General features: G+C 54.1%; 2 protein-coding genes across 10 annotated transcripts in view; one reads left to right on the top strand and one right to left on the bottom strand.

The window, feature by feature from the left end:
• The window catches only part of Ptpn1 (protein tyrosine phosphatase non-receptor type 1), a 63223-nt gene extending 51753 nt beyond the window's left edge, over window positions 1-11470 (top strand). The window contains exons 5-11 of one of the 5 annotated variants that reach the window (XR_779060.3): window positions 3882-4019; window positions 5425-5634; window positions 6378-6539; window positions 6987-7207; window positions 8150-8348; window positions 9544-9628; window positions 10612-11470. Coding sequence is in view for 3 of the 5 variants with exons in the window: in XM_010618226.3 (XP_010616528.1) it covers window positions 3882-4019; window positions 5425-5634; window positions 6378-6539; window positions 6987-7207; window positions 8150-8348; window positions 9544-9570 (957 nt within the window). In the remaining 2 variants the exon portion in view is untranslated. Of the gene's footprint in view, window positions 1-3881; window positions 4020-5424; window positions 5635-6377; window positions 6540-6986; window positions 7208-8149; window positions 8349-9543 lie in introns of all 5 variants that reach the window. The other 4 variants (XR_779059.3, XM_010618225.3, XM_010618226.3 and 1 more) reach the window with 4 other exon arrangements.
• A 1596-nt stretch (window positions 11471-13066) lies between these two features.
• The window catches only part of Ripor3 (RIPOR family member 3), a 64926-nt gene continuing 54418 nt past the window's right edge, over window positions 13067-23574 (bottom strand). For 2 of the 5 annotated variants that reach the window (XM_010618220.2, XM_010618222.3), the window contains 9 exons: window positions 21020-21168; window positions 20106-20229; window positions 19405-19540; window positions 18670-18831; window positions 18417-18578; window positions 17560-17762; window positions 15424-15507; window positions 13879-13969; window positions 13067-13517 (listed from right to left, as the gene is read on the bottom strand). In XM_010618220.2, the coding sequence (XP_010616522.1) occupies window positions 13417-13517; window positions 13879-13969; window positions 15424-15507; window positions 17560-17762; window positions 18417-18578; window positions 18670-18831; window positions 19405-19540; window positions 20106-20229; window positions 21020-21168 (1212 nt within the window). In that variant the 3' untranslated portion in view covers window positions 13067-13416. Of the gene's footprint in view, window positions 13518-13878; window positions 13970-15423; window positions 15508-15988; window positions 16189-17559; window positions 17763-18416; window positions 18579-18669; window positions 18832-19404; window positions 19541-20105; window positions 20230-21019; window positions 21169-23574 lie in introns of those variants that run through there. The other 3 variants (XM_010618221.2, XM_010618223.1, XM_019206652.1) reach the window with 3 other exon arrangements.

Raw genomic sequence — 23574 nt, 5'->3', positions numbered from 1 at the left:
CACAGTGTGAAACATGAATGTGTACGTTGCGCTGTGGGAACGGATATGGATCCTGCTTCCATGTTCAGCTGAGGAAGAGATGCTTCTTATTTTAGGAAATACTTTTTCGGTGAAAGTGACTTCATTATTTTCTCTCTGCTTCTGCGGCTTGATGAGTAAAACGTGGAGACAGAGATGTAAAGCGAGCCCCTGTCCTGCACCACTGCTGTCGGCAGTTACGAATAAAGACCCAAACCACTGGGGTCCTGCGGCCTGCACTCACGCTGCAGGCAGCCCGACACGTGTGCTGTCGAAATAGCAAGTGCTCCCCTCTGGGCTTCTGGCATTCGACTGGGCCCTGCACTGTGGAGGAGGAGGGTCCTGGCCACTACCCAGGAGCACCCCAGCCCCCGAAGCGGCGGTCACGCATCCCTCCTTGGCTGGGCTCCACTCCCTGTCCACTGTCTGCTGCAGGCAGGTTGCCCTGACTGGGAACCACTGCTCTAGATGATATGGAAGGTCGGGAATTTAAAGCCAACATATTTACTCAGAAACCATCAGATGTAGGGTTTGCCTTTTATTTACTGATTTGTTTATTGCTGGAAGTTGCAGTAAGGCTCTTTGCTGTTAGCGCACAGTTTGCTTTAGCAACTGTTGTCACAGGGCACTTCGTCACCAGGCCCTGTGCCTATTGTCTCACACCCAGGGTTGCCCATAAATAGACCACCGCCTCTGCCCCGGGGTTACAGTTTCGGCCATGAAAGCCGTGAATGGTGGCTCTGCTGCAGTTTACCCTGAAGATGGGCGATAGTTCTTGTTTTCCCTGGTGACTACTCCACGGCTCGCAGGGCTATTCAAGCATACAAATTGGCATGAAAAACAGTGTATGGGGGGCCAGAGATTTAGCTCCGTGGCCCTATGCCTGCCTCGCAAGCACAAGGTCCTGAGTTCAATACCCAGTACCTGCAAAAAATGAGAGGGGGGGGGAGGGAGGGAGAAGGAGGGAGAGGGAGAGGAAGGAAGGAAGAAGGAATATGGTTTGAGTCTTCAAGTTTCTTTGGCATCAACATTTTTAATGCTGCATCAGCATTCCGCTCCCAAAGGGCGGCTGGGAAGAACTCTGAGGAGCTCTCCTGACTAAAGGGTCCCCGCAGCCTGCACTCCAGGCAGCTTGCTGAGACTTCCCTTGGTGCACATTTGCTTGCTGGTCCCCTTCCTTCACCTAATAGTATAGGCTGTCCCGCTGCTGCTTCTGGGAAACCTGCCTGTTACCTCATAGGACCTTGTGTGTGCTTCCTGGAAACCCGTTGTGCAGGTGATTTGGTGTTTTCTTGGGGTCATCCAAATGGCCAAAGTTCTCATTGGTTCAGTTTTAAAACTGACCTCAGACATGTCAACATGGAGGTGCTTGTGTGCATGGGGCCGAGGTGTCGCTTACACAGGGAAAGTCAGCCGGGCTTGTTGAATTTGCCACTGCAGTACACGGCCCGCTGGAGTTCAGGTGCCTTCACGCACAAGACACTGTTTTGGGTTAGCGTTAGGCACTTTAGGGTTCACACATCTCTCAGACTCTGCCCGCTGCATTCTCTGTGTTAAGGATTCTTTGGGGAAGCCAAATCATCTGTTTCAGGACCACGCAGATGACTCGCATGAGTTCTTCTTAAGGTTGCCTCGCTGTTTGCTTTGAAAGTCCCCAAGGGCTCTTGCTAAACTCTGCCTTCGTGGTGGACATGGGGACTCTGGTGACACCAGCATGTTGGCAGTGCCACATTCCTGTCTGGGGTGGGCCAAGGAGGGTCCTGAAGATGTATCGCCGTCTAGCCCTCTACCACCGAGCTACACCCTCAGCCCTGTGGACCGCTTTGCACTAAGAGTCAGTCTCCTGCTCAGGTCGTGTGTGTCAGCGTGTCAGTGAGAAGCAGTGATCTTCTGCTTACTTTTTATTGTTTTCACCTTGAGGCAGGATCGCCCTGAGTTGCACAGGTTGCCTTAAACTTCACCACCCTTCTGCCTCAGCTTCCCAAGTAGCTGATTATAGGTGTCTGCCACCGTGCCTAGGAAGTTCTTCAGATTAAATACTGATCGACCGGTCCTTGGTTGTATGCCAGAATTTCTCCATAATCTTAGTGTTTACCCAGCTCACAAGATGAAGCTTTACATTTGCTTCTGACGGTGTTCGCCGGATGGAAGGGAGACAGGTAAAAGCTCGTCTGCCCTGCGCATGAGGAGAGAAGTGCCAGCCTCCACCTCTGTAGCGACAGCCGTTCTGCATTTTACTTCCTTCTCTCTCTGCTGTCAGGTCAGACTCTTTGTTTCTGGAATCTTGAAGTGTTACTAAGTCTAACTGTCGAGGGCTGGGGATTTAGCTCAGTGGTGCTGCGCCTGCCTCACAAGCACGAGGTTCTGAGTTCAATCCCTGGTACTGGAAAAAAGAAGAAAAGAAAAGCTGACAGACAAAGTCTGACGGTCGAAAGGTGGGACGAAATGCATCTTTCAGTTCTCCTGAAGTCCTACTCTCGACGGCGCCCGCGTGGACAGGTGGATCCGTCTGAGGGGCTCGTCAGTGGCGGCTCAGGATCAGTGTGGGGAACAGGCCGGGCCTTTCAAAGGAACTGCTGGGCCTCAAGAAAGCCTGCTGGCATCTGTCCTGGGGCTGTGGAGCTCGCTGCTACATTGGCATCGCACCCAGGGATTTCGTCATTAGTTTCTCTCCTGTTCTGCTGTTCGATTTAGTTTTGTTTGGGGCCAGCTTTCAGCCTCAGGAGAGCAGGATGAGGAGGCATCTGCGACTCTGGATTCAGCCTCCTCAAGAGCTGCTCAGCTTCTCCTCTGTCCCCAGACAGTGTGGCCGGTTCCTGGGCACAGGGCCAGCATCGCTGTACTTGGGGCCCCCACGGGGCCCTCCTCTTTCTTGTAACCTGGGCCAGCCTCGGAGTCCCGTGGCCAGAGCATCTGCCCCCGCACACTCCCCACTGTCTAGCTTGTCACTGCTGGGCCCGGCCACGAAGCGGTGCCCTTCACCCGTGCTGTCCCCTGCCCAGAGGGGTAGCCAGCGGGTCAATGCATGTGAATTACAAGTGTCGCTTACCGAAGAGCCGTCCGCAGCACACGCACTGCCATCCTTGGGTTCCCGTGGTCCTGCTGGCAGACTGGCCGTGTAGCCCTGCCCGCCGGCCCTGTGTATCCAGCACGATCAGCACAGGTAGAAGTATCTGTGTACTGCCTGTCTGGTTCATGCAGAGTATGCCACTGAATGCGAGTCATTCCTTTCCTCCGGTGCAACCAAGGCTTTGTGGGTTTGCTGATTTTCAAGAAAGCTTTCGTGATCTGCATTTAAATCAAGATCATTAAGTAGTTTTTGAAGTTATCAAGGGAGAGCATCAAAGTATTTTTATGAACTAAACCAAGTCAAAGCTGAGCCCCAGCCCCTCAGGACGCCCTAGATTAGTTTGCATCTGATCCCAGCCTTCAGCCTTTTGGAAGTGTTCAGCCAGCAGTGTCTTCAGACCTGTTTTCGTTGCCCGTAGGTTTCTTCCTGGGGGAGGTGTCTGTGCGCTGTGCTGGGGGCTCGAGCCAGTCTTGCTAATGTCAGAAAAGGTCCCATAAAGTCACTTGGTGAGAAGCACAACATTTTGTGCCGCCCAGCATCTGTCGTAGCTGGTGAGCTAGAGCCCGGTGGTGGCCCACTGCTGTGGAAGCCAGGAGGTGCCAGGCAGGCGGTGACAGCAGCCTGGTCAGCATCTCCACTCCCCTTCTCCCGAGAGGCAGCCCGAGGTGCTGACCCTGTCCTGCACACACGGAGCCTCCGGCTTCACGCTGTCAGAGAGCCATGGTATGCGCCGCAAGCCTCCTGTCTAAGAAAACAATTGCTTACAATAACCCAGTGTTATTTCCTTCCCTAGTTAAAATGTGCACAGTACTGGCCAGAAAAAGAACAAAAAGAGATGATCTTTGATGACACAAATCTGAAGTTAACATTGATCTCAGAAGACATCAAGTCATATTATACAGTCCGACAGCTAGAACTGGAAAACCTTACAGTAAGTGTGCTGTGCACTTAGATACTCGGCGGGGTGCTGCCTGGGCGGCCCCTTCCCTGGGGGACGGTCCTCACCTGCACATGGGTGGTCAGGGTGCCTGGGAAGCGGGAGGTCATGCGTGTCTCCTCCTCCTCCTCTGTCCCCTTTTCTTGGGGAAAAGGCAGCTTCCCAAGTAAAAGCAACCTGTCCTTGCCTGTGCGACTGTGGTGTGAAGCACTGAAGTGGTGGCCTGCAAGTTAAGTGCCAGCACAGCGTGCTACCTTTTTTCTGACCCAGCGTCCCTTGTGGGCTCACCCCTCTTCCTCCGCCAGTGGAGGTGTTCTGAGCGAGGCCTCCATTCATCTGCTGTAGGATCTGTAACACCAGCTGCTTGCTGTCACTGCAAGATGGTCTTAGAACATGGTGGGGCACTGTGTTAAGAAGCCACGCCCCAGAAGGCCCTGCCCGTGAGCATTCAGAAAACTTCAGCAGGAGCCGTGACTCTGAGGAGTAGACAGGGCTCAGACAGCCCTGGGGGACCCTGATAGACCTGCTGCACCGGGGATTTCACTCAGTGGCACCCTGCCTGCCTCACAAGTGCACGCTCCTGAGTTCCATCCCCAGTACCAGAAGAAAAAAACCCCCCAAAATGAATAGATGAGCTGGCCAGCCAGCAGCTCGTGAACCCAAACTGGCCAGGCTGGAGTCCGGGCCTTTCCTTTCGGGCCGTCAGACTTGGAGCAAGGGACATCACCATGTGTCTCCATCTCTTATGTCACTGAGGCTTTGCAGGGCTCCAGGAGGTCACTTGTGGGCAGGAATCAGCCCCCTGGGTGCAGCACCATGATGTTGCCTGGGGAGTGGTCCAGCAACAGTCAGCAGGGAAGGAGGAGCAGGCGCCCTGGAGTGGGGCCCACTGGGCTGTGCTGCTGCGTGGGCTCAGCTTCTGGGTGAGGTTCACCTCCTGCTTTAGAGCTCATGGGGTCCCTGTTGCTCAGCTAATAGTTAAAGAGAGACCTTGCTGCCGGCTAAGAAAGGCTGAGGCTGCATGGTCCTGAGGTGTGCCAAGGGCCAGCTGTCTCCAGTGCTTTCCGCCACCCTGGCTGCATGGCCGGGCAGAGGGGCCCTGTGTGTGGCGGTGCGGGGCGGCCCTCAGAGGGGTGTCGGGAATACGTGGCCCCACGTGGCAGTGTGTTTGGGGATTGTGTGGCAGACCCGTGTCGGGCTTGTTATCATTTGCAAACCTGACGTGAAGAGTGCCTTCTGGGAAGCTCTGGAGGCGTGCTCGCTGGGTGAACAGAATGCAGACGGAGCACAAGAGGTTTGCTGGACAGAGCAAACAGCTGGGTCATGCACTTGGCGTTTCGTGACGTTTCTGTACAGATGTGTCACTCTTCGCAGCATCGTGAATGTTTTTCTCTTTCAGACTCAAGAAACTCGAGAGATCTTACACTTCCACTATACCACATGGCCTGACTTTGGAGTCCCTGAGTCACCAGCCTCATTCCTGAACTTTCTTTTCAAAGTTCGCGAGTCGGGGTCTCTCAGCGCAGAGCACGGCCCCATTGTGGTGCACTGCAGCGCCGGCATCGGCAGGTCGGGGACCTTCTGTCTGGCTGACACCTGCCTCTTGCTGGTGAGGAAGCCTCTGAGGCGCCAAGAAAGAGACGCATTGATCCCCACCCTGCCCGGCCACAGCTGTCTGTCTGCTGTCCCCACGTGTGCATTCCTCAGGCAACAACTAGCTTGGACCTTTGCTTCTTATTTTTCTTCAGTACTAGGGATTGAACCCAGAGCCTGCAGGCTGAGCTACATCCTTAGCCCTTTCTTTTTAGTTTTTATGGCCAGGGATTTAGCTCAGTGGTTCTGCCACCTGCCTTGCAAGCACAAAGACCTGAGTTCGATCCCTGGTACCAAAAGGAAAAAAAAAAAAACCTTCCCAAGCATCTTTTTAGTTTTTATTTTTGAGACAGTCTTATAAAGTTACTAGTTTCCCAGGCTGGGCTTGAATTTGTGGCCTTCCTGTCTCGGCCTCCCAAAGTTCTGAGACGCCTGCATGTGTCACTACACCAAGCTTTGACTCTTGCTTTTTAACAACTTCTGCACAGTAACGTGGCTTTGCCTTAAATAGCTCTTTTTACAGGCTGCTTCCAATTTTAAAGTAGGATCCAGGTAGCCAGAGGCTTTCTCCCTTGTTCAAAATTGTTTCAGCCCTGTTACCCAAAGGGTCCCAACTTTGCCACATTTTCTGGAATTCCTCTGCCTGCCCCTCCATGATTTTCCTGGTTAGAAACCAGAGCGCTTCTCCTGCAGAAAGTGTGAACTTGCATTGCACCAGAGTTGGAGCTGGCTTAGTCTTGTCTCCTGTCTGACTTTCAGATGGACAAGAGGAAAGACCCTTCGTCCGTGGACATCAAGAAAGTGCTGTTGGAAATGAGGAAATTCCGGATGGGGCTGATCCAGACAGCCGACCAGCTGCGCTTCTCCTACCTGGCTGTGATCGAAGGTGCCAAATTCATCATGGGAGACTCCTCGGTGCAGGTCAGCTTTGCTTCCCCCAGGTCCAAGTGCAGGGGTTGCAGTTTTGTCTTTTTGTTGTTTGTTTTGTGGTGCTGAGGACCAAATCCAGGCCTCTGCGTGCCAGGCTGAGCCACACACCCGACCCTAGCTTTGTGTTTGAAGAGGGCTGTCAGTTGCAATTTCACTCTCTGTCAGGTGTCCGAGGAAATAGCTGTCCTTCGTATTTAAATTAGCTGAAAAGTTGCCTAGACGTTCACCGAGTCCCAACTCTGCCTTTGAAGTGCTCACCTAGAAGGCACTGACTGGACACAGACTTGATTTTCCAAAGGTTTAAGCTTCCAAGTGTGCGACTGGGATGGAGAAGTCGAAGGCCCTTTGCCGACCCAATAGCACAGCTCACCTGTGGAGGGTGGGTTTCCTGTCAGTCGGCCGGAAGTGAACACTAATGGGCTCCTTCTGCTCTTCAAGGATCAGTGGAAGCAGCTTTCCCACGAGGACCTGGAGCCCCCACCCGAGCACGTGCCCCCTCCTCCCCGGCCCCCCAAACGGATCCCGGAGCCACATAATGGCAAATGCAAGGAGTTCTTCTCAAACCACCAGTGGGTAAAGGATGAGACAGCGGAGGATAAAGATGGCCCCATCAAGGAAGAAACCAGAGCCCCCTTAAGTATCCCTTGCGGCGTGAACAGGTAATGTGAGGTTTGAGAGCAAGAAATACATGCTGGTCGTGAGAACCTGGGCTGCAGCCTCCCCCTCTGCAAGCCCTGCGTCCACATCCTTGGGAATTGCCACCCCCTTGGAGAGCTGCCCCTGTCTGGATGGAGGGTGCCCTCTCCGGTCCAGTCCAGGGTGGCTGGAGGCGGCCACCTGCTTTCACTGGGCTCTAGCGCCACCTTGCGGTGCTCACTGAAATTGGCTCAGCCTAACAGTAGGGCCTTTCGCCCAGGGATAACCCAAGGGACCACCCAGCTTCAGTCCCCATGGGACCTTGTGATTAAATTCATTGCCTTCTGCTTCCTTACACGGACACAGGCCTCCCTGAGCACCTGTTGGTGCACAGAGTGCTGAGATAAAAGTGGAGCGTGTCTGGTCTGTAGCCAGCCTGTTGGGGTGTTTTGTGGAGGGTGCTGAGGCGGTCAGAGAAGCTGCCTGTGGGAAGAGGCGCTGACGGGAAGCTTGAAGAATGGCTGGGAGTGCCCTGGTGCCTCCTTCCTGGAGGGAAGTGTAGGTGGTGCGCTTCGGCTCGGGAGTGGGGCGCGCCCCACATGTAACTCGCAGCGGTTCTCAGACAAGCACACACACCTGGGGGTGGCAGACTTGGCAGCGGTGAGAAAGCAGACAGCTGGGGCACCCGGACAGGAGAGGAGACTGGCGGCTGTGGGAGCACCGCACACCGCCCGCGCCAGGGGCTGAGCCGCATGTTCACTGATTACCGGGCGCCCCCACACCCTCCCAGGCACACGGGCTGCCTGGGGCGCAGGGGACTCGGGGTGACAAGTGGGCCTCAGGGCGGCTGGCTTGAGGCCGGGTCAGCGTCACCATCACGTTCCTGCGCAGAAGGCTCCAGAATAGCAGTGTCCTTGCGTCTGTGGCTTCCAAGGTGACTGACCCGTCTCCCTCCTCCTCCACAGGAGTCAAGACACTGAGATCAGAAGTCGGACGGCGGGCGGAGGTCTGCGAAACACCCAAGCCGCCTTCCCGGCCCAGGGCCAGGCGCCGCCACCCAAGGAGGCGGAGGAGCAGGAGCACGCGCCCCCGCCCTGGAAGCCCTTCCTGGTCCACGTGTGCATGGCCGCGGTGCTCACGGCCGGCGCGTACCTGTGCTACAGGGTGTGTTTCCACTGACGGCCACGGCGAGGCGCAGCGAGCGCGGGAAGCACTGGCCGCAGCTCGGTGTTAGGACGCACCGCTGCGGCGCGTCTGAGCCGGTCTCAGAAGGCACGGATCAAGGGTGTTTCAAGTCTGCAACTGTGGAAGGGCTAAAGAGAGAAGTAAGGATTGCTGCACTGGGGTTTTAAGGAGCCCTGTGGTCCCAAGAATATAAGAGTCTAATCTCAGGGCCTTAACCTATTCAGGAGTAAGTAGAGAAAATGCCAAATACGCGTCTCTCTTCCTCTCTCTCCCTCCTTCCCTCTCTTCTTCTCCACCTCCTCTCTCTCTGTCGCTTTCTCTTCTTTTGTTGTTTCTTTGTTTTTGACAAAACAGAATTACAACACATTGTTGTTTTTAACCTTTATAAAAAGCAGCTTTTTGTTATTTCTGGAAAGAAAGACTAGGCACTTACAAAACCTTCTTGTACCCTTACCAGGTGGTATAATGAGATACATAGTTTATTTTTGATTTCCCAGGGAAAGAACCCCAATTTTTTACGAATGTACACTTCCTTGGAGAAGAGGGTCAGGACACTGCGGCCCCCTCCGCGTGCACCCTGAGCCTGGACAGTGCCTGCGAGCTTTCCTGTTCCTAGAAGAGAACACGACAGGGCACCTCTGGAAACACAGCCCAACTTCCGCTCCGCTCGGGGTGTCCCTGCTCATTTCCCCACCGCCCGGCCCCCGTGACAGCCATCTCGCTCATGCACCGGCCCTCATCGCCCCGTTCCTGCAGGCCCCTGCTCAGGGTCAGGCTCGCCCCAGGCTGGCTGCTGGCATTTTACCTCATGGTTTCCACGTCATTTAGAGAATAGGTGCCGTTTTGGTAAAACTGCACACCTTAGAAGTGTGCTGCTGTTACGGGAAGGGGAGAGGTGTGACAGCCTTAGCAACCATGGAAAGTGTCTCCTAGGGCTTTTTTCATCCATCGAAATATTGTACCTCTTTCCAGGTGGCCATCTTTGAGTGTGTCGGATGGTTTAGTAGAATGCAAACATTTTTTCCTTAGGGGTGACTTTTGGGGAGGAGGTCATTGGAAAAATACCCAAATCCCCCAGGTGGCCCCCTTGGTGGGAGTGGCCGGGGTCATGCACGAGTCACGCAGCTCTGCCGTGTGGGTCTGGACTCATCCAAAATGTTTGGTTTCATTCCAGTTCCTGTTCAACCGCAACAACACATAACCTGACCCTCCTCCATCCACCTCACCCAGTGCCCGCCGCTGCTCGTAGGCCTGCTGCGGTAGGTAAGGGCCGCCGGACAGCCGTTGTAGACAGCCGGGCCGGAAGGGCTTGCTCTGCACTCAGACCCCCTCCCCGGGCTGTGTGTGTCCCCCGCTCCTTTTGCTCCCCCTTCCTCTTCTGTGAGTCCTGGAGCCACAACAATTTTTTGGAAAGAGCGAAGGAGAGGACCGTGCTGGTGTCACAGGGGGTGGTGGCTCTCCCAGCTGAGTACCGGAGGGCCACACACCACCTTCCCCCTGGAGGTCTCCATGTTGCCTCTCCACTCTTTATTTATTTTTAATTTTCCCCCCCAAGGGCATCCATACTGCACTAGCATTTTCTTAAACCAATAATGTATTAAAATTTTTTGATGTCAGCCTGCATCAGGGGCTTTATCAAAAAAGTACAATAATAAATCCTCAGGTAGTACTGGGAATGCAAGACTTTGCCGTGAGCCTGCTGCGTGAGCCCAGTGCTGGGAAGTAGGATGGTCGTAAGCAGTCATTGTGTAGTGATGTTGTGGGTACCGTGTGAAGATAGAACAGTGCTATAATATATAATGAACACTTGGGTATTTAATAAGATACGCGATGCGAGATGACTTTGTCCCGGGTCTTCTCCTCCCCCCTTATCCGCTAGAATCTTGTTCTCAGTCACCGCTTCCCCTGTGTGTATTAGAATGCATGTACAGCCTTCTGTGTCCCCATGAGATACCATGTGCTTGAATCAAGAAACTTAGGTTCCTGCTTACTAATGTGCCCGTGTCTGAGTCCGGTCCCCCTCTGCGTGATCTGACCATCACGTGGCTGTGGTTCCTAAGGCTGTTGCTGAAGGAGAGCAGTGATGTTTTCCAGTGGCACATCATGGCCTAATTCCTGGCGTGACGCTCTGGTCACTTCCTGGCGAGGCCCGGCCCACCCTGTCCAGCCGGGCTCGCTGTAACAGACATTCCAAGGGTATGGCCGGCCATATGCACACCTCACGCTCTGGACATTTCGGCAGGCGAGGTTCCCGCCCTCCTCTGGGATCGGCCTCTTCCACCCCAAGCCTACGCCCTCCTGGAGCAGACCGTGGCGTGGAAGCGGCAGCCACGGGAGCCCCCTCCCTGGAACAACCCGGGTGACGGTCCCTGGAGTCAGCCTGCGCCTGCCCCATATCCGTAAGGTTCGCCTTGCCCCGAGGTGTCTGCCTGCCCTTGAGCCCCGTGGGGGCTGATGGTGCTCACGACTCTTCCTCCAGAGGAATTGAAGACCTCCACATTCGGTGGCTTTTTTTTTTTAACAAGAAACAAAAAGGCAGCTGTAGCTCCTGAGCTGCTCTCTTGCCAGCATTTTCACATTTTGCCTTTCACGTGGGAGAAGCCAGTACAGAGTGGGAACATTCACGGCAGAGCCTTGGTGAGGTGTGGGTACGGCTCGGTGCCGGGCTGCAAGCATTTTTGAGTTGGGCTTGTTTTCTTAAAGTCCTGTATCTGTGCATAGTCGTCTGGGTGTGTATACAGCAGCCTTCCGGTGGCTGTCCTGGTCTCAGCTCCTGTCCTTGGGGACAGATGGCTCTCCATCTCGTTATGCATATGTTAGAGAGGTAGCGAGCTGCTCTGCTATATGCCTTAAGCCAATATTTACTCATCTGGCCATTGTTTTTTACAATGGCCATGGAATAAACCATTTTTACAAAAATAAAAACAAAAAAAGTGAGGTGTTCGGTATAATACCTTTTCAGGAGTGTGTATACGTGGACGCATGACTGGGTGGGTGGGGGGCGTGTCTCAGGGTCTTCTGTGACCTCACAGAACTGTTATACTGTACAGTTTTCCAACTTGCCATATAAATGATGGGTTTGCATTTTAGTTGCAATAAAAACTTTTTTTTGTAAAGAACATGGCTTTGAGGTGCTTCCCATTCCTTTGCTTAATAGACCTGAACCAGAGCGGGCCAGTGTTCCCCTCCATCCCCGCTGATGTGTGTTAGATGCGTTGGTGAAGCGGTCAGCATTCTCCTGGGGTTCTGAGTGCCCGGGCTGGAGAGTGTTCGTTGACCAGTTCAGGCCTCCACCCATGGCCTTCAGAATCCCACCCCTGAGTGTATAGGGTGCTGGGCTACCTTCACAGGACCTGACGAGGGGTTGGAGGACCCCGTCTAACCTCACAGCCCACCTTAGCCAGCTGCCTGTCAAACACAGTGGTCCCGTGTCTCTGTATGGCTGTCTGAGTAGCAGTCACACCTGATAGAGGATGGACCTTGAAATTAAAAATATGCAAGAATTAGTATAGGTTTTTGTGGATAAAACTAAACAATAAATCTCCCCAAAGGGATGTTCTGACTTCCTGTTCTGAAGTTTCAGATTTGCACAGTGTTGCAAAAATAGCCAAGAACTCCCATCCTCCAAGGTTCCGGGCTGTGACCTCCCAGCAGGGCCCCAAGGGCAGGGACACAAATACTGCTGTGGCCCCGAAACCTCAGATCGCCGGGCAGCCTGGGCGCTGGCAGCAGTGTGTCTGTCCACCGCCCCCTTGGGGTTCAGATGTGGAAAACGGCAGTGTGGGACAAAAAGATCTAAATTTATGACTTCGGGACAGAAATCAAGGGGGGCAAAAGGCTGAGCTCCGGGATAGACGTGCACTGGGAGAGGGCAGCCTGGGAGCCGGACAGGCTGAGGCCACCTACCCGCATCCTCTCATGTCACGCAGTGGGCACCAGGATGCAGGGCTGACTCCCCCGGCACACGGCTGGGGAATTCAGGTGAAATGAAACTACCATTAAAATCACTTTTTAATTGTAATTTCGGAACTTAGAACATATGAACACGGCAAATAAATACTAAGTTAAACCAAAGGCACAAAATATATACACAGGAAGCTTAAATGAAGATGTTTAAGTTACAAAGCTTTCCAATGCCATTGTTGACAGCAGCGCTCAAATCCCTACTTAGCTCCACCTTACTAACGGGCATCTCAGGACACAGGACTCTTTTTTAAAACACACTTATACAGGAAACAAATTTTCTTTCTTTAAAACAACATGCTCTTCAGTGGAATCTTTCTTCAACCCAGCTCTGGCTTCTAGAGCAATTTAATTGACCATAGTTGACGTGTTTCAAAAGTTGGATTCCCTTTCGATTCACAGGGCCACAGCAGACAGCCTGGACACTCTTGTCCTCTTTGCTTCATGCCGTTGAACATGGTGAAAAGAAGGCTCGCTGTCGAGCTCCGCTGGCGTTTGGGCTGTAGGCCAGGCCGAGTGTGGGTTATAGAAATCCTGGCTTTGGGCCTCCCACTTTCTCCAGCTCACCAGAGTGACGGAGCCACCAGTCTCGGCACAGCCCGCCAGCTGGCCCACGAGCCACCTCCTCAGTACTGGGAAGCTGTGCTGCATGCGCATGCGCACATGTGAACACACACACACACACACACACACACACACGCGCGCGCGCGCGCGCACACACTCACACACACACACACACACACACACACACACACACACACACACACACACAGTCCCAGGCCTTGTCTGGCCTCAACCCTTTTGTACGTGGCTGGCTGGCGCCAGCTGCATCCTGAGAAGGCTCAGATAGATTCCTGGAGGTGAAGATGGAATGCTTAGTGGCGGGCTGCAGCCTCGGGCATGCTGTGTCCCCGGCTCTGCTTCCCGCAGCGCCACTTGTGCCCGGGGCTTTGTGGGTGGGTGCTCCAAGCCTCAGGCTCTGGCCTGCTCACACTTGGGGAGCACAAAAGCCCTGCATTGTGCTGGGCTGGGCAGTAGCAAGGAAATTCTGTAAACCAGGTTTGGGCTCATCCGCTGGGGCTTTTTAGAATATTGTGATTTCAACATCTGCCTCCTGGCAAAAGTCTTGTCTTTGTTCTTTGCGAAGTTTGTCCATCTTCTCAAAAGCTAAACGCCCTTTTTCTCCTGAAATAGAAAAGTGAACAATCTGTCAGGGGATTGTCTCCCACCTTGGTGCCCTGCTGTGCTAGGCCAAGGTGACCTTAGTACTTAAGACATGAGAGTTTGGGGGTCTCCCACCTGGCGACTTGTGGACTGAGCCACCCCCTACAGCGGTGACAGTCTGACAAAGTCTGCCGGGCTATCTAGCCCTTCCTCGCCTCTCTGTGTTCACCGAGCACCGTGACTGAAGTGAAGAGTAAGCACTTGCCACGCTGCTGTGCAGGACATCTGCCCCGTGCAGGGTCTGCTCAAGGTCTGAGGGCCACAGGCGGCCTCTACTAAGAACCCCAGGGACCCCATGTGCTAGATGAGACCCATGCTCTACCAAACGACAGAGTGGCTTCCCGGGCTGCTGCTCGCACGGCCTCCAGGTCAGACTGGCACAGGCTGGCAATCTGGTCGATGCTTTCAATGCCCTGTGTGAGGTTAGGAAAACAAAGCTCCGTTGGACATTTTAGGTAAGGAGTAGCAGGTTTGGAGTGTGGCTCCGTGGTATCACACCTGCCTGGCTTTCATCCCCAGCACCACGAAAGACAGAGATGGAGGGAAGCGGGGGAAAAAAAAGAAATAGGAAGTAGAATCCACTTCTGTCAGTCCTGTGAGACTCGCCCAAGCGGCCCCAGGCCCCACAGAAGCACCTCTGGCGGTGAGTCTTCAGCCCCTACACTTACTAGTGAGGCACCTGAAAGACTCAAGTTGAACTCCTATATCTTGCTGCTTCCTGCTGGCTCTCCTGACCCCCGCTCGCTGGCAGCTGTGGGGAGAACCAGGGCCCACAGGAGGTGGCCGTCCCTTAGGCCCTGCCCCACAGCGCCCTCTGCTGGGCTCCTACCTCCCACTGGGCTGCTGACCCTAACCAGGCACTCACTCCTGGGATACCCTCTCCCTTCATCTCAGAAAGTACTGCATGCCCCTCCTTAACCTGAGGGCAGTCGTGTCTTAAAATGACACATCCAAATGCAGGTGAGGTAGAGGTAAAGGGGGCTTCTGCAGGGGTGCTGGTAGGAGCCCTGAGGAGTCTCAGAGCTGCTTGTGTTTTCTGGCCCTGGACAGACACCTGGGGAGTCCAGCCTAGGGAGGGAATCCAGAACCCTGAAAAGTTTTTTTGAAAATGTTATACACAAAAATGCACATAACGATATTATGATTTTTAGAATGGATAAAAACCCTATTTTTTCTCTGAGCAGATAAGTCAGTTAAATTAAGGTTTACACTTGATAGACTTCTCGAAGAATTCTAAAGAGCTCCTGGCCTAACACAAAAAGTTCTTATTTTGTTCACTTTTTAAACTGTGTGTATGTACAAGTGTGTGTGCGTGCAGCACTGTGTGGCTGAAACCTCACACTGAGCTACACCCCTAGCTCCCCCACCTTTTGAGAAAAGGACTTGCTAAGTCCCTGTATTATCCAGGCTAGGCTTCACTTTAGGAGCCTCCTGCCTTAGCTCCCCAGAGTACTGGGAATACAAGCGGGGACACTGCACCTGGCGTTCACCTGTTTCATGTGATCAACCATTTTAAATGCTTGCATACTCCCTGAAAGGGAAATATGCCAGAATGTCAACATTGTTGACATTGCTAAATGCTAGAATGATGAGTAACTCACGTTTCTGTGTTTTTTTCTTTCCCAGTGAGTTTGGTATACTTGGAGTATGTTGAGAATTTTAAAGCAAATAACCCAAGGGCTCAGAAGTGAGGCCCTGGGGCCACCTGTGCCCCCACCCCCAGTCTAGTAGATGTTGGATCCGCGCTAGGGGGCCTCTGCTGTCGGGGTCTGTTGAGGGCTACTGTACCGCTTGTTGGCCATTGTGCTCCCCTGTTTAGTCCCAGTGAATCACTCTAAGGTGCCCGTCAGCCACCGCGAGGACGCACCTGGAGCTGCTGCAGCGCCATGCACGAGGCCTGCTGGAGTCTGGCGTCGCCCTCGGTCAGGGCGTCGGTGTAGAAGAGCAGGGCCTGGGAGGAAAGGGACAGAGTGAAGGCGGGGCCCTACAAAGCAGAGCTCGTGGCTGGGGCTGTGCCTGCCAGTGCCAGCAGGAAGGAAGCTCTTCCCATCTCCAAACAAGGCCAGGGATGGGCCTGGCAGTCTCCGGGTGGGAGTGCATGCCCAAGATGTGTGCCACAGGGCTTACCTTAGCCCCAGACCTGATCCTGGGGCTGGCAGAAACAAAATGGGGAAAGCTCTTTTTGTCTGATAATGTCTCAGAAAGGCTTTCCCAGATTGCTGTCCTATAAAATGCTAAATCAGAGAAGCCACACATCTGGTGTAGAACAAGAAGAGAATTGAACACGAAGGGAGACTTCCTCGTGGGTTCAAAATGGGCAGGGCTGTTGCCCTGGCCTGGAGACCAGGATGTCTCTGTCCCTCATCCTCCCTTCCCTGGTCCCAGCTCTGACCCCGCCACCCTCACACAACCACAGCCGAACCACGGCTCACAGTGAGGCTGACGCTTGTTTTGCCACTTGTCAGGTGCATCAGGAGTTAAGGGCAGGGGGAGGTGTGCTGTTCCCAGGGGAGCCCGGTGTCCACAACGAAGATGTGGCCACCTTGTCAACCACAGGAGTGAGGTCACAGGGCCCGGGCACAGGTTTGGTGCTGAGGGACCTGGCTGACTCTCCAGCTGCACGTGGCTCTTTCTGAAAAAAATTGTGGGGCCAAGGTGTGGCTCGGTGGAGCATGTGCTTAGCATGCATGAGGCCCAGGGTCCCATCCTGAGCACCCAAAAATAAAAGGCCGCTTGGCAAAAGGGAGGCCAGAGTAAGGTGCCAAAATCCCAAAGCAGGACACTGGACAGAGCCCTTGGGACAGCAGTGGAGATGTCACACATCTGCTGGATGTGTCTGTTGCTAAGGGAACACAGCGTCCCAAACTCGAGGTACCTGGGGCCTCCACCGTGAGGAGGTGCACGAAATACCTGCACCAAGAAAACCAAAGTAAACCAGCGAAGCCTCTTAAGGCCAGCCACTCACTTTCAGGAACCATCGAAGACAGAGGAATATGTTATACTCTATTAGATAGTCAGCAGCCAAGATTGTAGTGGGCAATGCAGCACCTTCTACAAGTGGGTTGCGAGGGGAAAAAAGCTGGAACCTCAGGTTAAATGAAATTTAAGACACCAGCCAATCACTGTGCCTATGCAAATCTGTTTAGCAAAAACAAACTGCTATGCTACGATATTGGAGAGCTGGAAATGCGACCATTGAATAGATGATACTAAGGAGCAAAAGGTTAACTTTTTAAAGACGGAATAATGGTATTGTAGTTTAAGGATTTTAAAACGCATTCTTATCTTTTGACTCACACACACACTGAACTATTCACAAGTTGACTAGGACATCTGAGATTGCTTCAAAAATACCACGGGGTGGGATGGACTGACAGATGGAGGCTGGACTTGGACGGCTGGTACATGTCACTGTGCCATTCTGTCTGCTTTTATGAGTGTTCAGAAGTCCAAGTAGTTCACCACCACCACAAGGGAAAGTGCTCCAGGGTACGTCAGCAGTGTTACTGGCGATTTCCTCTCCAGTCTGCAGCCGAGCCCGAGGTACAGAGCATGGCCCCACCATCAACCTCCCCTCCCCTCCCCTCCTCAGGGGCTGTCACCTGAAAGTTAGAATAGTCCCACGGACCCAGAACCGGAAACAGCAGAGGGGTCCGATCTCTTGGTTCAAATGGCTTGGACAAAGTGAGCCATTGCCAGCTGGCACCAAGAGGATGTGCATGGAGACTAAAAAAGACATCCGCTGTGCTGGTAACGTCTCAGCAGCCAACCCGACACGTTGCTTTAAAACAGGAGGGCACAGCTGAGCACCCTGGGTGTGCAGTCAGGGTCAAGTGTGCTCCTCAGGTGGCCCGGCAGCCCCTGCCTCGAGGTCCTGTGTGGCCTCCTCTAAGCCTCCCTACCCCCAAATCTCTCCCAGCGGCCACAGCCACGGTCACCCGCTCTGCACTTGTCCATGAAGAACACCAACTTTCCACACCCACCGCTGCCCTGCACGCTGTACCTTTTCCCGGAAACTTCTGTTCCTCACTGCACTGGCCAGACGCGAGCCGGCCACTCTGCACACCCTTGGGGGCCCATCCAGCTGCAGCAGCGCCCAGGCACGCAGGGTCTGGGGCAGGGGCTGGAGCTGGCCCAGCCGCTTCCCCTGCAGCTTCCTGACAGCCTTGACCTGCCCGGTGCAGTGCAGCTCCTCGATGAGTGTGACTGGAAGACAGGGAGGAAGCGGCCCGGGGCTCCAGCTCAGGGTTGGGCGGCATGGCTGCCATGGTCTGCAGAGAAGCAGCTCCCGGAACGGAGGCATCGCCAGGGCCCTGACCTGGCAGGTTTCACAGGGGACCTCCCCAAACTGGGAGGCTTTCTAGCAGAGGATCAGATACATCCTGAAAATGCACAAAGCTGACACCCCAAATTCTAGGGACTCTGGCCAGCCAAGCATCACCCTCCTACCCAACTCTGACTGTGCCTTTTTTTTGTTTTGTGGGACAGGGTCTCATTAAGTTACCCAGGCTGGCCTTGAACTCAGAATCCGCAATCTTCCTGCCTCAGCCTACTGAGTAGGAGGGATTACAGATGTGTTTTTTTTCTTCTTCTTTTTGTTTGTTTTTGTAGTTGTCCTTGCTTTTTCTCCCCCTGTGCTTTTTAAAGTCACCCCCCCTTGGGGTTTATTCCCCTGTGTCAGCTGAATGTGCAATCTTATTCAATGTGGGTTCTCAAAAACAACAGCTGGAGGAGAAACCAAAGAGGTTCGGAAAGTAACCTCGGAAACTGCCTGGCTTTCAGGAGGGGGACAGAGTGGGGCCCAAGGACACTCCTTTGTGGGAACTCCGCTATGAGGACACAGCGCCTGGCTGGCTCTACCTTCCTTGGTGAGCTGCTCAAAATGCTTCTCCAGGTCTGACACACTCTGCCTCTGCAGGTAGCGGTAGAACTGGAACCAGGTGACGGTCTGTTCTTCGGGGAGCCCGGCTGGAGGGAGCAGCCCGCCACAGCTCAGCACCTGCTCCAGTAGCCTGCGGCACACTGGCCAGAGGGAGGGGTCGTGAGGAGAAACTGAGGGCCCCAGCTCAGCCCAGCCCTTCTTGTGGGACAGGACGGGATAGGAGGAAGCTACCTATTTCCAGCTGTCCCGGGTACTTCCCACGGACTCTGTGCAGGAACGTTTTCTTGAGCTGGCTCAGGAGCCTGGTGGCGGGGCAGGTCAGGACGCCGCCGGGGTCGGTGCACCCCCGCCACAGTTTCAGGCAGCCCTTCCTGCGAGAGGCCTGCGGGAGGACTGAAATCCGGACTCAGAGACCAGCGAGGTGGGGAAGGGGACCTGAGAGGTCAGGAGGTCAGGTGTGACCTATGCGGGGTCCCTCCCGCCACATCCATGTGGCACAAATCGAGGAGCTTGGGCTCCGAGCGCCTTTCCCAGGTCACAGCCTGCGGGCCCCACGATGCCTCAGGGGCAGCAGCTGTCCCCAGCTCCTCACGGACAGGGCATCAGAGAGAGATCACCTCAGGGCCAGAGGCAGAACTGGGGTCACAGGCACTGTTCTTTGTGGGCCAGCTGTATACCCCAAATGTGGCCTGGCAGTTACTACACTGAACCCTAGGCAGTGGCCACCCAGTGTGTAGAAAGGACACTGAGGCTGAGAGGTGGATGCCCAGAGTCACACGGCTGACGGAGGCTCCTGCTAGTCCAAGACGGTCACCTCCCTCACAGTGCACCTCGGATCCACCCCAGGTCTCTGATCCACCGACCAGGTCGGCAACTCTGCACGTGGGTTGGGGGAGCAGCTGGGACTCTGGCCCCATTGCCCTGTGCCGTCCACCGAGCACAGGGGGGCTCCTGGCAGTTACTTACTTTCCTCCACGGACGTCGCCTGGCTGGCCTTCTCAAAATCCAGGTCAGAAAGCACCTCCAGAACCTGCTTTTGTTGTGTGGCCTCTTCCACAAGGCAGTCCTTGACCATCCTGGACAGATTAGGTGAGGCCAGTTTCTGCAAGTGGCCGTGAGGTTTCAGGTTAGCCCAGAAATGGCCTCTGAGTGCCACCATTGTGCTATGACCTAGCCTCATGCCTGTCCCTTCCATCCCAGTGGTGGCTCCTTTTTCGCACCCCGAGATCCCTTCCACCAAGCTGAGCTAAGAAGGGGCAGTGATCAGTGAGCTGCTGGGGACCACCTCTGCCACCAAAGGGACCAGCTTTCCTGAAAGCACAGCCAAAATACACTGCAAACCATGGGAGACTGAGGGAGGGACCCAGTCATGGTGGCATTTCAACCTCTGGATACAGCTGGACCTGAAGCCCACTTCTGAGGCTTTCAACACATTCTCCTGCTGGCCGAGCCAGTTTGGATTGGGTCCTGGCATCTACAAATGACAGTCACAGCCATAGCCCTTGGTTTGGGGCTTGGGTAGGAGCCACATGGTGACTCTCATCCCTGCCTGTACCTTCTTAGGGGACATGTTGGCTCTCAGGGGGCGGCTCCTTGTTCCTGCCTTGTTTCCACTGCCTTGCAGGGCCCAGCCTAAGAGGACTCCAGCTCTAGCCCAACCCAGCCACCTGCAGCAGGGCCTTGCAGACTTGGAGGTGGACCGTGAGTAGCACATCCAGCTCCGGGGCACCGGCTGTGAGCTCCCTGGGTGACACTTTCAGTGATGGTGGCGGGGGTGTCATCCTGTCCTTTCTGAGTTGGGTGGAGAAGAGACCACTCTGGTTAGCAGTTCAGCTGCCTGCGAGGGTAGAGGCAACCTTCCCTCCCTGCAGAGCCTGGGATCAGGGAGGCCAACCCGGGTCCCAGGGAGACGGGGTGAAACAGAAGAAAACCCAAGAGCCAAAGAAAGGAGCAGGAGGGGCAGCAACACAGGTAGCGCTGGGGAGGCGGGGCCTATGAACCCAGGCTGGGCGGGACGATCTGGACTCAGAAACCTGAGGTTCAAACTAATCCCATCTCCTTAACTGGACACATCTGAGCCTCGGTTTACTCCTCTGTGCAGTGCAACAAGCTCGGGGCATGAGGGGTCAGTGAAGTTCTGGACAGAGACCAAACCCGAGGCCCTGCCAGCACCTGCCATCAGGAAGGGCGTCAGGCTGGCACCCCGGAGGGGCAGCGTGAGCCGAGGTGAGGGGACATGGAGGCTGCGCTCGGGCTGGGAGACGTGGGGGCAGGAGAGGCCCTCGGGCCCCGTGTGCTGGGGCGGCCGGTGCCGCAGGCAAACCAGACAGGGTCCTAGCGGGTGAGCTCGGGTCACTGTGGTGTGTAAGTCAAGGTCAGGGAGTCTCTACCGCGGACTGTTACTGTTAGGCTCCGGGAGCAGGAAGCTGAGGGCGGGCAGGCCATTGTCACTCCCTTGGTAGCCAGCACAGGCGGGGAGGGGAGAGGAGGCGCCATGAATAGCGGGGCCAAGGACACGGTGGGCCGGGAGGCTGAGGGGCGGTGGTGCCAAGGGAGCCTGGAGAGGGCGCGGGGTGCTCACCGGGGGCCCTGGGAGCCCCCAAACAGGGACAGCTGGTCGGCAGCGAGGTCGGCGTTGAGGAAGGCGAAGCTCTCCAGGATGCGCTCCGTCAGACTCTCGGTGGAGGTGTGCTCTTGCCGAGCTCCGCACGGCTGTGGACAAGCAGCCACCTGAGGGCAGCCCTGCGAGTCAGGCCACTGCCCAAGGGCTCCCTGCAGGCCTCCCCAGTCCTGGCCACAGCCCCGCCTGTCCTCCGGCACCTTGTCAGGCGATGCCTGCGCAGGCAGCATACACACTCCCGAGGTCCTGCCCAAGGGGCCTGGGCCAAGACTTGGCAAAATCTGAAGGGAGACTGACCTAAAAAGCCTCATCTGCGTCCCAACACTCGTGGGACAGGGCGAACGACAAGACCATGGGGACCATGGAGAGCAGCTGCCCCCTACAGAAGCTGCTGCTCCGCCCAGTTACTTGCCACGTGGGGACTTGGGGACACGGGACCAGGCTGTCAATGGTGCAGTATTGAGTCCAGACTCCTGGGGTCTGTGGGAAACCCCCAAATTTTTACATATCAACAATGAATTTCAAACTAGTTTGAATTATAGTGAAGGCCGGGCCACACCCACTCACTCAGGAGGCTGCCCAGCTGGTGGGGTTCAGGATTCTCAGGGAGCCCTGGAAGGAGGGGAGTTGCTCTGGGGCCACCGTCCCGCCACTGGCCAAAGCGCCAGGGCCTCCAGTGGCAGTGCCATTCCTGGACATTTCCATCTCTACAGCCAGAATACCCAGGCCTCATCTTCTACAAACTACACCCAAGACACAGCCCAGGCAGAGGCTCCTAAAAGTTGAGGCCAGAGAGGAAAATCCTAAGCAACAAGAGATCAATAAGGCTGGTTACAGAAATTTCATTTCCAGATGGAACAAAAACGTGGGTATCTGTGTATGTGTGCACAAACACAGCTGATTACTGTCATCCTACCAAGTCACAGAAAGCAGCGGAGTTAGAAAGCACCAGAACATGCTCCTAAGGAAAACACTGGGTTAGTTTTCTGCAGACAATGCTTGGCATTTTCCCCAATTAATTAATACAAAAACCTTGTGTGTGTCTGTTTAACATGTTCACGATGCATGCAGGACTGTCCCATGTATGAGAACTACTTCTACCACCAGTGGTACCAGCCACCTGATGGGATAGTCATGCATGTACCAAGCCAATGAGAATGTGTTAGGACACCTTATGAGGCAGGTGCAATAGCAAATGGCTGTAATCATAGCTACTTGGGAGGCTGAGGCAGGAGAACTGCAAGTTTGAAGCCAGTCTGGACAACTTAGTGAGATCCTATCTCAAAACTTAAAATTAAAAAAAAAAAATAGAGCAACCCTATGTTCAAACCCCAGTCCAGTACTGCAAGAAAAACAAAAACAAAAACAAAACCCCCAAAACAACAAACAAACAAACAAAAAAACCCACACACCTTAATAGTTATTGCCGATGTATTAACCTTGAACCTCCACCTAACAGCCTGCAGCCCCTACCTGAATGAGCCTCGTTGAACACGTACATTTGTGCTCAGAAGCTGTGCTTGGCTCTGCACTTGGGGGCCACTTACACAGTGAAGCCGCTGACAAAATGCACAAGACGTCTGGAAACTGTGGCTCTAACTGGACCAGGAACGCGACCCACGCGAAAGGTGAGCGCAAAGGCGGAGATCACCCTGTGTGACCCTGGCTGGGAACACACACACTGGCCGCTCTGGTTTTCTGCTACTCTGCAGCTCCTGAAAAGGACCTGGGCCGCACCCTGCGCATGGATTGGGGGACACTTGTTCATCGGAGCAAGGAGGTAAACCCATAAAGAGCAAGGACCCGTGTGCACATCCATACCTAGTCCATCGCACACGCACACACATTTGTGTGCATCACAGCGGATGTGAGTCTGTGACTTCAAAGTCGGGACCCGTCATTATTTTTCTGCTCTTGCTTGGTTAGCCAGAAACAGAAAATTTCCTCATTAGGGTATTATCTTAAGATTGTGTAAAGTGAGTCCAATTCTTCAAAATGTAAATATAGGATAGAAGCTGTGTGTGTCTGACTCAACCCATCCCACATAAAGAAACTGAAAAAGTACAAAAAAAGATGACATTCTTTGTAGAATTTTTTTCCTTAAATATTTCAGGTAGGTCTTTTGTTTATTTCTCTTTGTTTATTTGTTTGAGACAGAGTTTCACTATGTAGTTGAGACTGCTGGAATTCATGAGCAAGGAGGTAAACCCATAAAGAGCAAGGACCCGTGTGCACATCCATACCTAGTCCATCGCACACGCACACACATTTGTGTGCATCACAGCGGATGTGAGTCTGTGACTTCAAAGTCGGGACCCGTCATTATTTTTCTGCTCTTGCTTGGTTAGCCAGAAACAGAAAATTTCCTCATTAGGGTATTATCTTAAGATTGTGTAAAGTGAGTCCAATTCTTCAAAATGTAAATATAGGATAGAAGCTGTGTGTGTCTGACTCAACCCATCCCACATAAAGAAACTGAAAAAGTACAAAAAAAGATGACATTCTTTGTAGAATTT

Source organism: Fukomys damarensis, unplaced genomic scaffold, assembly GCF_012274545.1.
Source record: "Fukomys damarensis isolate Sample0158 unplaced genomic scaffold, DMR_v1.0_HiC HiC_scaffold_22, whole genome shotgun sequence".
NCBI classification, from domain to species: Eukaryota; Metazoa; Chordata; class Mammalia; order Rodentia; family Bathyergidae; genus Fukomys; species Fukomys damarensis.
The sequence above is the reverse complement of the archived record's forward strand: the minus strand, read 5'-3'. Positions and strand labels throughout refer to the sequence as shown.